This window comes from Sciurus vulgaris (assembly GCF_902686455.1).
Source record: "Sciurus vulgaris genome assembly, chromosome: 17".
NCBI lineage: Eukaryota > Metazoa > Chordata > Mammalia > Rodentia > Sciuridae > Sciurus > Sciurus vulgaris.
In genome coordinates, this window is record NC_136478.1 from 71,908,519 (window position 1) to 71,920,852 (window position 12,334).

The 12,334-nt window shown below is 54.1% G+C and overlaps 1 protein-coding gene across 1 annotated transcript; it reads right to left on the reverse strand.

The window, feature by feature from the left end:
* Positions 1–4,372: 4,372 nt before the first annotated feature.
* LOC306647722 (ret finger protein-like 4A) lies at positions 4,373–12,108 on the reverse strand (the record flags this gene model as incomplete). Its single annotated transcript, XM_079117214.1, has 4 exons — positions 12,010–12,108; positions 10,615–11,432; positions 8,265–8,788; positions 4,373–4,405 (listed from the first exon to the last, which is right to left on the reverse strand). Exons 2-4 carry the CDS (start codon positions 10,898–10,900, stop codon positions 4,373–4,375), a joined length of 843 nt encoding a protein of 280 aa, XP_078973340.1. The 5' UTR covers positions 10,901–11,432; positions 12,010–12,108.
* Between the last annotated feature and the right edge of the window lie 226 nt (positions 12,109–12,334).

Here is a 12,334-nt window from a genome sequence, read left to right on the forward strand (position 1 = left end):
GTCCTGACTACGAGGCTTGTTCTCGTTGACTACGACCCCATCAGGTGAAGTCGGGTGGGAGCCAGGCCACGGGGTCGTCAAACTTCATTCTTGTCTCTGCTGTAGAGACTCAGGGTGAGGGGACAGATGAGGCACAGGGGTGCTTGCTGCAGCATCCAGGCCAACCAGGGTCTCCAAAAGGGCCACCCAGAGAGGACATGATGTAGGCTCTAGGATGGCCTGTGACACCCCTGCTCCCTGGTTTCTTCCTTGTGTGGAGGTTGCTGAAGTGTGTATGACCTTGGAGCCTTGGAGTGGAGTACAAGTGTCCTGTGGTGATGTGACGTTAGGGTCTGTTACTTTTTGTCAAGTGCGCCCTGGGCATTCGGAGCATCCTCTCATTTTCAGCTCAGAACAAGTGCCTGCTCCCTCCTGCAGGCCAGGATGCTGGGAGGGTGGTGGGCATGGAGGAACTGGCCAGCCACACCATGCAGCAGTGCACAGGTAGGTCAGCTGGCTTGCCAGTATCCCTGGCTTGGCCTGGGGAGGTGGCCTCCTCCTTGCACTTGGGTATTTTGGTGTGAGGGGACTCCCTGGGAGGAAATGGGACCTGGGCTGAGACTTACTCTAGTCCCGGCAGGGCAGTTATGGGTGGGCTGTGGGGCAGGAAGAGCCTGGCTCTTGCAGATTCGTCCTCTGTGGTGCATTGTTGCCACAAATCAGGCCTCCACCCGACTTGGGGTAGCGTGCCTGAGGAGCACTATGCTTCAGTAGAGGAGCGGGAGACGGGCAGCGCACGGGGCTGCTGACACCCAGCCTGAGTACTGTGGGTACCACCACGAGGCTGTCCCCTTGTTCACTCTTTTTCCAGGGTATTCCAGCTCCCAGAGTTAGTTGGAGCAGCCATTTAATGGAGGCTCAGCACCTTGGTTTGTGATGGCCCTCTGTGACGAAGTGGCTTCAGGGCGTCCCCAGTCCAGGATGCATGTGCAGGGTGCATTTCACTCCTGCAGCAGGCACTTTGCTCCTTGGGGGTGGGTACTGGGGATTGAACCCAGCAGCACTTTACCACTGAGCTATATTTAGTCCTCCACTTTTGAAGTTTTAGGACAGGGCCTCCCTAAGTTGCTGAGGAACTTGTGACCCTCCTGCCGCAGGTCCCAAGCTGCTGGGATTACAGGAGTGGGCCACCAATACCCTACATGCCGCTCCTCTTGCTCCAGCAAACATCTTGTCTCCAAGCTCCCATGGTTGAAGTTTTTCAGTGACACTTGCTAGCGGCCAGGAAGGAAGACTGTCCAGGGTCACTGGGTTAGGTCCAGGGGCCTGGTACTAGTGGTGGGGCAGAATTTGGCTCAGCTCCTGATGCAGGTGGTCACTGGATCTAGGAGGAGCAGGGTGCAGCTTGTGTACAGGTGACTCAGAATGCCAGGGTGAGGAGGGTTCTTACTGTGGGCGGCAAGCAGATGTGGAACCCAGACGCATTGTCGCTAGGCTGAACAGCTGGACTGCTGAGACTTTGCTTTACCCGGAAGTGCACAGGAGGGCCTAGGATCTCGGGAACCAGAGCAGTGTGGCCAGCCTTGTCAGGGTCAGGCTGACCTGGACATCTGTGCAGAGGGCTGACAGGGCTCTTCTGTGATGTGAATGGGCGGGAGCGTCTCCTGTGTTCTGACAGTTCAGGGACTGGAGTGGGCAGGGCGGGAGGCAGGTCCTGGGACCTGGGGGCTGTTCCCAGCACGTGGCGCCACCTCGGCCTGGTCGGGGTCTGGCGCTCTGCTTGGCGCGTGACTGGGTTCGCGGCCAAGCCCTGACCCGGAGCCTCCCGCGCGTCGTTCACTGGCCATCCTCACGTGCTGGCCGAGCGGAAGGCGCGTGCCCCGCGGTGGCCTGGTCCTGCAGCCCCACCTCGGAAGTTTCCCTGGCTCTCATGGCTCTCGCGGGCGGCTAACCCCGCAACTTTGCCGGTTCCAGGCTTGCCCTGCCTCCTCGGGCACCCCCACTCCCCGCAGGGTCTCAACATCCTTTGCACCGAGAAGTTCCTTTTGCTGCCTTTTGTTTTGGATTGGACGTATCTTGGCATTTTTATTCTAATTTTAGGGATATTACTTCAGTTTGGATATTTACACTTTCAAAGACACTATTTAAAGATTACTTCTTTAATACAACCTTTAAAGAAAAAAAAAAATGGCACTGGGGTTTGAACCCAGGGGCACTTTACCACTGAGCTCATCCCCGGCCCTTTTTACTTTTTTATTTTGAGAAAGAGTCTCACTAGATTACTGAGGCTGGCCTTGAACTTGCCAACCTCCTGCCTCAGCCTGGGGTTCCAGGTGTGCCTCCCCCCTCACCTGGCTAATACAGACTTTTAAATGGATGTTTTCTTTTTTTTATGGTTCTGGAATCTAACCCAGCTCCACCCCCGCCACCCTCCCTACTAGACGAACACTCTACCACTGAGCTGCACTCCCAGCCAGTGGTGGGTCTTTTCAAGCACACAAACTATAGACTATAGTCTCGTAACCCCTTGAGGCAGCTGGTGAATGAGTGCCTTGCTGTTTCTCCCGTTTATGCTGAGCCAACCTGTCTCACCTGTAGCTCCTCTGAGCCCCTTCCCCTGCAGCACTTTGAAAAATGATAATAGTACGGTGTCACTGTTGAGAGCTATAACTATGCCCCTGCCTTAGCTCAGAATTCAGTGTGTTCGCACAAAGGTCCACAGGGAGCAGTCTCCTGAAGTGACTGTGGCAGAGGTGGTCTTGGGGAATGTCCCGGGGGCCTTTTCAGTTCCCCTCTCTCCACTCCTAGTGAAGCATCGTTAATGTCATCCATGCCTGGGCAGGGGTTCGGATGTGATGGCCAGCAAGCTTCATGTGGCCAGGTGTAGGACTGCAGTGGGCTCTGGCAGGACACCCTGGGCCCGGCCTGCTCAGGACACTGGTGTGGGTGCTGCAGAGCTCAGCTCCTTGGGGCATATGTGGTCAGGCCCCTCCCTGTTCTTGCTGACAACCTTTTTATTTTCTTTTCATTTTATGTCTTATTTAACTCCATTTCCTTTAAAAGCAGCAGAAGGCAATAACAAAAATATCCTGGTTCTCCAGAATCCTGGGAAGCAACGAAGTCAGAGACTGTTTTTCTTTCCCCTTCGTGCAAAGGGAAGAGGCAACCTAAGATCACCCAGCCGTGAAGGCTGGAGAGGGTGTTCTTCATTCTGCATCTTTATTTTCTCCCTTTTTTATTAACATCTAAGAAAACCTTTACTTGACCAAGGACCTCTGTCTTTTCTTTTTCCAGAGAATCTGGCCACACTAGTTCTCAATAGGGGACCATTAAGGAGACCCTTAATCTTAGGCCCTTAATGTACCTGTTTTGGTCCTGTTGGCTGTGGGGTTTCACATGGAACGAGTTGGGGGATCCGACCCTTGTGCGTCCAAGCCAGGATCGTTGCATTCCCTCTTCCTCGCTGCCAGGGTACCTCCTGCTTCCTGTGGTCTGCATCCTCACACTCTGCAGTGGTCAGCTCTGGATTAGACTTCAGTGTGTGGGGGAGTGACCTGTGTGTGCCTGTGTCTGTGTGTTTCTGCCTGGGACAGCATTGTTCCCAGGGGTTGAAGTGGGAAATGTCCCCAGTGGGTGGGATCCAGGCCTGGTGCACATGCTGGAAGTCTCCAGACCCTTTCTGTTGAAGTCTGTTGGGTGGGTCGGGGAGGATGAGGGATTGTCCTGGATCCTCATATTTTGAGCGAATGGCCACTGGCAGGGCATCTGACAGAAGCTTCTGAAATGCTGGAAGTGTTCTTTGTGCTTGTTCAGAGAGGATGCCAGTAGCCATGCGCTGCTGTTGAGAACTTGAGGTGTGGCTAGTGTAAATGAGATTTTCAATCTCACTGAATGTTAATGAACTTCATTTGCCCACATTAGGGATGGGAGAAGCGCAGTGGCCCTTGCGTTTTGGGTTTCTGGCTCAGCAGGGGGCGCCAGAGGGCGCGGCCGGAGCTGGGCTGAGCAGGTGGGTCTTAGGGAAGCGCTGCAGCCTGGGCTCCAGGAGCTCTCCTCGCAGAAACACCTGCTCTGCCTCCAGCCTTCTGCCTTCCTTGCTCACTCACCAGCTCTCCTCCCTGTGCTGTCTCGCAGAAGGCCCTGCGTGGGCACCCACACGCACTCGGACCCCTCAGACCCACTCTGCCTGCAGCCCAAAGGCGCCCTACTTCCGCCCTCACACCTGCAGTTCCACAGCGTGTAGTCCCCATAGGGCTAAATTGTCTTCCCCAAATCCATGTGTTGAAGTCCCTAGTCTCTCAGAATGTGACTTTATTTGGCGATAAGGCCTTTAATGAGGCAGTGAGGGTAAAATGGGCCCTAATAATATGGCAGGTGTCCTTATAAAAAGAGATTAGGCCACAGACAGGCACAGGGGGAGGATCAGCTGCAAGCCAAGGACAGAGGCCTCAGGAGGAACCAGCCCTGTGGACACCTTGGTCTTGGGCTTTCCCATTCCAGAACTGTGAGGAAATAAATTCACGGTAAGTCAGGTGATCCACGAGACTTGTGGCAGTCCTGGTGGGGTGGGCCCAGATTTGGGTTTATCAGATGACAGACTCCAGAGCAGCTTTTATTCCTATGTCTAATGAAATAGAAGTGTTCAATAATCAGGGAACATCTAAGAATGAGTGGACAGATGGGGAATCTCAACAGAGCAGTGGAAATGGTGGAAGCCAGGTGGCTGAAGGCAGTGTTCGCTGCTGTCAGGGAAACACGCCGCCCTTGCTGCCTCACCTGCTGCACAAGCTCATCCTCGTCCCTCTCCCAGATCCCTGGAGTACCATCGACCTATAGCTCGCTCCTTGGTGGGGGGCCTGGCCTGCTACCTCCCATGTTCCTGGACTCCCGGCCCCTACACTGGCCTCGCCCTGTCATAGGAACGGCAGGGAGAGGAGCTGAGGTGTGGGCCAGACTCCCCATGGATGAGTACTGTGCACGTTCACAGCTTTCCAGGCATCTCTGGCTGGCTGCTGTGCTACACGTGCACGCAGGAGACCCCGGGGACCTGGAAAGCCTGGGTAGAATCACAACATGCCACTCTGTTTTCTTGAAGCCACACATAGCTAAGGGCGCTGAGGTGGGAAGCCTCACTGGCTTGAGATTCCCGAGTAAGACTTCATTTGCCTGAGTATCCAGCTCCTCAGGTGCAGGCAGAACTAGGGGCTAAAGGACATTAGCAGAGACACGGAGAGTTGCTTATTGCAGGGAGATTGAGATCTGTTTGTAGGCTTGTCCAGGCAGATTTTGTGTGAGTGTCTGTGTTACTGGAAATTGAACCCAGGAGTATTCTACCTCTGAGCTACATCCCACCTGTTTTAAATTTTATTTTGATACATGGTTTTGCTAAATTCCTGAGGCTGGCCTTGAACTTGCGATTCTCCTGTCTCAGCCTTCCAGTTACAGCTGTGTGCCACTGTGCTGGTGCAGGTAAGTTTTTCACCTACCAAAAACTGAACAAAATTGGGGAGGAGGGGGAAAATCCTAGAAGAACAAAACAGAATTCAGTTAACACAACACATTCCTATAGTGCCCTCTTTTGGGGGGGTGGGTATCAGGGATTGAACCCAGGACTGCTTAACCACTGAGCCATGCCACACCCTCACCCCTAGCCCTTTTTAATATTTTATTTACAGACAGGGTCTTGCTGAGTTGCTCAGGGCCTCAATAAGTTGCTGAGGCTGGCTTTGAGTTTGTGATCCTCTTGCCTCAGCCTCCTGAGCCACTGGGATTACAGATGTGCACCACTGCGCCTGGCAGTGCACTACTTTCAACGGAAAATTGCTAGACAAGGAAAAATGCAGGGAAGGCAGACTGCTGCTTACCAACAACAGCAGTGACATGGAGCAACCAACAAACTGACTCCAAACACCCAGATGTCGGATTTGACCAACGTAGTCCTCAAAGCAGAGTTTGTGTTTAATGAAATGTGTTCAACAGTTTATGGTGAAAGTATGCTAAGAATGAATGACTAAATGGGGATTCACCTCCAAGAAATGGAAATGATAAAAACCAAGTGGAATTTTTTAAAGTATTATTTTAGTTGTCAATGGATCTTTTATTTATATTTTATTTGTATGTGTTGCTGAGTCTCAAACCCAGGGCCTCACACATGCCAGGCAAGTGCTCTACCACTGAGCCATAACTCCAGCCCCCCAAGTGGAAATTTTAAGGCTAAAAATTACAACTGAAATGATGGGCTTGTCATATTTTTTATATGGCACAAAAATGTCAGTGAACTAGAAAATAGAGTGTCACTATTCAGTTTAAAGTGCTTAGAAGGACAAGAAGAATGAGTGTGGGACAATATCACTCACATCCAGCTGGAGTCGAGCAGGAGGAGGGAAAAGAAATCGAAGACATAGGAATGGAAACTGCCGAATTTGGGTGAAAACCATCAACCTATTGATTCAAGAAACTTAACAAAACCTAAGTGGATTAAATGCAAAGAAAACTATAGCTCAACATTCTCATAAACTACACAGGCCAAAGGGTAAGAGAAAACCTTGAATGTAGCAGCGGAAGTGACCCCAGCATTGACATTCTGGCCTGGAGCGTCTTGTTTTTGAAGGCTGTCGTGTTCCTTTGGTGGTATTTAGCAACCCCCGTGGACTCTACCTGATGATTTTCTCTTATCCCTTTAACGTCCATAGAATCTTTAGTGATGTCCCCTCATCCATAACTCATATTCCAGGTACTTGGCACCCCCACCAAAGATTTATAAGTTTCTATGATCTTGTAAAAAACTGAACTTTAGGTTTGATTTTAACTGATATCCATTTTTCTCTTTTATTGAGCCACTGTATGTATTCACTGCCTGCTAGTATTTAAAACTGGGGATCGAATTCAGGGGTGCTCTACCACAAAGCTACCTCCCTAGCCCTTTTTTTTATTTTGAGCCAGAGTCTCCCTAAGTTGCTGAGGTTGGCCTTGAACTTGATATCTTCTTGCCTTAGCTTCGAGGGTTGCTGGGTGACAGATGTTGGCCACAGTGCCAGCTCATTTTTTATCTATAGTTTAACTACAAGTATGTTCCTTTTTTTGGGGGGGGGGGAAGGGTACCAGGAATTGAACTCAGGAGCACTTGACCACTGAGCCACATGCCCAGCCGTATTTTGTATTTTATTTCGAGACAGAGTCTCACTGAGTTGGCTAGCACCTCAACATTGCAGAGGCTGTCTTTGAACTCTCGATCCTCCTGCCTTAGCCTCCTGAGCTGCTGGGATTACAGGTGTGCACCACCACCTGGCTTGTGTTGTTCCATGTTTGAGGAGATTGTCCAGATTTATTTCTGTTCATGATTCATAATTAAATCCTGTTGAGGTTAGTAAACAGTGCACATAATTTCAGCATTAAAATTAGTTTTTTTTTTTTCTGATTGCATATGTCTACCCTTGTTTAATATTCAGTGTGTACTGGAGATGGATTTGTGGTTTTCAAATTTGGGTGAAATCAAATGTGTACACATTTTTACTGTTTATATAGATCTTGTTTCCTTATCTAGAAAAATCAGTTCATATACATTCAAAATTTTATTTCATTTATAAGCTCTATTAGGAACTAAATTGACCTTAAAGATGATTTAAAAATTGATCTGAAGGTTCAAAATTTTATTAGAACAGAAACAGCGTCAGGTCCCAAAGAAAGCAGGCTGCCTGTGCTGACAGCCCAGGAAGGGGACCACCAGCTCTTGCCACTTGGTACACACACCACAGGGCATCGAGCTACGGCTCCTGCGCCCGAGGTCCAGCAGCATGCACAGGCTGGCGGCGAGGCTGGCGAGGACGGCGGGGAGGCTGGTGGGGAGGATCACGGAGAGGACGGCGGGGAGGCTGATGGGAAGGACCTCCGGTAGGACCGCGGGGAGGTTGGCTGGAAGGCTGGCGCGGAGGACCGCGGAGAGGACCAAGGGGAGGCCGGGGGGAAGGCTGGCGGGGAGGACCGCGGAGAGGACCAAGGGGAGGCCGGGGGGAAGGCTGGCGGGGAGGACCGCGGAGAGGACCAAGGGGAGGCCGGGGGGAAGGCTGGCGGGGAGGACCGCGGAGAGGACCAAGGGGAGGCCGGGGGGAAGGCTGGCGGGGAGGACCGCGGAGAGGACCAAGGGGAGGCCGGGGGGAAGGCTGGCGGAGAGGACCAAGGGGAGGCCGAGGGGAAGGCTGGGGGGAAGGGGAATGGGAAGAACCAAGGGGATCGCTGGGAGGCGGGTGGGAGGGTTTGCGGGGAGGATCCTGGACGACTGGACCCACAGGGCAAATGCGCAGGACGCCGGGGTCGTCAGGAAGCGTGCTCGCAGGGGCGAAAAAGGGGCGCAGCGGGCGCGCTGAAACTTGAGTGAAGGTGAAGATGTGCGCACCGTCGGCCACGTCGCAGAAGGACAGGAGCCCCAGGTCTGCATCCAGCAGGATCCCCAGGCGGCGCAGGCGGGGCAGCAGCCGCAGCTGGGTCATGGGCACTGTGCAGGCGGCGAAGAGCTCCCCCTGCCGCAGCCCCACTGTCCAGAAGCCACGCTCTGTCGACAGCAGCAGCGGGCCCCGGCGGCTGGCCGTGTCTGCGCACGCGCCCACGTCCCACTCGCGGCTGGTGCCTACGTCCACCTCCCAGTAGCTGCGGCCAGATGCCCGCAGTGGGGCGCCCAGCACACAGAGAGCAGAGTCGAAGCTCTCTGCGTGTGCACCCTGGCGCTGCGGGTGGCGCCCACAGCGCACGCTCCGCAGGTCTTCGGAGATGAGTAGGTGGCTGTGCGCCGTGTCCACGTCCAGTGTCACGTCCACTGTGTAGAGAGAAGCCAGAGGTCAGCGCAGGCATGCACAGTGTCCTTTTCCTGGTTGGGAAGGCCCACCCGCCTCACCCCTTATCTGCTCTTGCCACGTTTCTCCAAGTCAGAATGTTCCTGGACAAACTTCCTCCGCCCCCATTAGGTCACATTTTATGAACAGCACGAATGCGTATCACAGCAAGTTCCTTCTTTCCTTAGGAGGACTTCTTTCTATGCTATTGAACTACCCCAGTATTCTTCCTTTTAGGGGAGAAGATAAAGGCAAATACCATGACTGCTACTTGTTCTCAAAATTATCACACAAAGTAGCACAGATTCTGTGAAAATAGAGTTGGCTCTGATTTAACTTGGATTGATGGAAGATATGTTCCCGGGTTGCAGAATACTAAGAAATTAAGGTCATTTCCTTTGCAGTCACCTTTTTGTTTAGTCTTGTTGACGAGGACATTCCGCCCCAGGTTTTTGCTTTTCTGCAGCTATAAAGAAGAGAGGTACTAGGTGCCCAGGGCCGAGATGGGCCAGCTGGGGAACTGAGGCTAGAGGGGGGAATTTCTGTGGACAGGAGCCAGGATGTGTGGGGATCATGGCAGCAAGTTGCAGGACCTGTGGTCAGAGGGGCAGATGGACCTGGGGAGGATGGCTGGTGTGTGGCCAATGTCTCCCAAGAAGCCCAGGTCCCAGGGGTTAGGCACATAACTGCTGCTGTTACCCTGCTTGTGCACCGGGAGCCCGTGGGAGCCCCGAGGGAGCCTCTCGACCAAGAAGAGTTACTTTACTTGCGTCCCTGTGATGTGGCTCAGAGGAAGATGCTCAGGCTGTGCAGCGGCTGAGAGCAGTGCCCGGGAAAGCGCCAGGACAGGTCTCCTCATTCCATGCACGGACGGCCATGAGCCAGGGGAACCCCCGTTGTTACAGAGGATTGGAGCATCTGCCGAAGTCGTCACCATGGCTGTCCCCAACATATCCAGCACTGAGTATAGGACCCCTTCCCCCGACAGCAAACAGAAGGAGCAAGGCACCCTGGAAGGAGCCCAGGCACAGGAGTCTGCAGGCCGAGTTCAGCAAGTTACAAATGCAGCCCAGCTATGACGCCGGCTCGATGCAGCTGTGGTGGAGTCTCCCGGTTCTGTGCTCAGGCCTGGCGGCTGTGGGGACTGTCCTTCCTTTCCCCAGGGCCTGAGCACTGGGACACATCCCCTGCCCACACTCACTCGGGTTAGAGCCACTTTGCAGCATCCCAGGCCTCACTGCAGAGGGGGTGAGCGGCAGCGGCTTGGCTCCAGCCACGTCAGAAGCACCGGAGCTCTTGTGAGGACCGCAGTTCTCATGCCAGCCGAGTGCTTCGGAGCCGCATCTGCGTGTCAGCACGACCTTCAGGACTTCAGGGACTTTCAGGTCTGAGGGTCCATGTTCCAGGCAACGGTCGCTCAGCGCCACACTGCAAGTTGCATTTGTAATTCAGTCTTCCTGGAAGACGGAGGAGGAGCTGCGGTGGCTACCTCCGTGGTCGATTCTACTCCATCTAACACACCCCAGGTTTTCTTCCACCTATCAACGGCCACATTTCAGGCCCCAAACTGCTACCAGTGGCATCCACGATGGGCAGGAGAGTTCTCAGGCAACCTAAACATTATGCTTTGATAAAAATTCCCGCGTGGTTCTCTGTGCACTCAGGTGGAAATAGTTGTGTGTGAAGCTTTCAGGGACAGAGTCCAGCCCTTGCACACCTACTAAGCAGAGAGCCTGCTGAAAGCGCCTGGTGCAGGGCTCTTCCTGGGTGGGGTTGGGTGCAGGTGGGGCAGGTGGGGCAGGTTCCTTACCTTGGAACTTCTTCACCCTCGGGTTCATCTGCAGGGTGGCTCTCAGCTTGGGTTCTAGCTCCTTAACCTTGGACACTATCCTGTCCAGCTGGGAAACGTGCTTGATGTCTTCCTTCTCAGAGACTGTGGAGCAGTGGGGGCACAGCAGGCCCACCCCAAGGGGCTCCTTCTGCAGGGAGTCCAGGCACCGTTGGCAGCAGACGTAGCCGCACTGCAGGCGCATGGGCGTTTCCAGGTAACCGGAGCAGACGTGACAGGCACACGCTTCTCTAAAGTGCTCTGCCATGACTGGCGCCCGGGGAAGGACAGAGGTGACCGTGTGTGTCCGGAGTCCAATGTCTGCTAGCCTCAGTTTCCTATTGACAGGGATGGAAGATCACTGCTCACTGAATGGTTACAGAGCCAGGTAAACCCGAGGGACTCGCAGATGGAGCTCTGGACCCCTGAAATGCTGGTAGCAATAGTGGACACCACTCATCAGGGCTTTGAGCCAAGTGGTGCGGGGTATGTCCCCGAGCTGTCCCACACGGCAGCCCCCAGGGACGTGCGGCTACTGAACACTGAAATAGGGTGTCCCTGCGTGGAGAGGAGCCGAGTGCCAGGTGCAGAGACCGCCTCGAGGACAGAAGGAACGTGTGAACCGTCCCACCAGGCCCTGTGCTGATGCAGCTCACCCGGACTGGTTGCTTTGTTAGGCTCCTTCCAGTTCACTCGCACTCGCCCCTGGAAGGACCTTTCCTAAATGCAGATGCAGTCACTGTTTCCCCTGGACGGAGCAGGTCTGCCCGGGAGACCTTTCACTCTCCCAGCTGTCTAGCCTGGAAATGGCAAAAACGCAGCCTGAGAGCACACCAAAAGCCCAGCAGCAAAGCCGACTCGGTGGCTGTCACCTATGCGCGCCAGAGTTCAGGTGGCGCGGAGGGGGTGGCGGGCAGGGGGGTGGTACAGCCCAGCTGGGAACAGCAGGGAGCATCACAGGAGGATGACACCCTCACATGCCAGCCAGCCACCACCTCTGGGATCTAGTGCACTGCACTCCAGAGAGCAGAGCAGAGTCTCTGGTGCTGGCAGGGCAGGGCGGGAGTGGGCACATGAACAGAGCCTGCGGCGGCCCCAGGCTGGGAAGCAGGCTGAAGCTCTTCACCCAGCTCCTCGCGAGGTCATCGGGTTCTTACTACCTTTAGGAGGACAGAGACTGCCGTTCTCCAGTCTGGACAGAGAGTGAGATCCCACCTGCTGCAGCAGAGAGCCCAGGCTGTGGGACACTGGCTGCGGGGCCTGCGTGGGCTCCCGAGGATGCTGCTGAAGGAAGCCACTGTCCCCAGCACTCACCCTCTCATGCCAGCCCTGGGCAGAAATGGAGAAGCAGAAGCAAGGGTCCGACATGGCACTCACCTGGCCGGCAGGGGCTCTCCTGCTCTGCTGACCCACACAGGCTGGCCCTGGGCCACCCCAGGGCCTTTATGGAGAGCTCCTTTCCCGCTCACAGACACACAGCCTCCCCTCATCCAATCAGGTTTGATCAAGTTCTCATGTGAGATTTTTTTTACTGCAGGCGTTGGGTTTTTACTACAGAGAGCGGAGGTTACTTTGTCTCCAAAATGTTTGCTGCAAACAATGTGGTAAAATATTACCTTGTGGTCATTCTAGATCACCTTGACTGGGGCCTGGGCCTGAGATCTGGGCTGAAACTTAAAAGATTTTGCAACATTGTTGATCT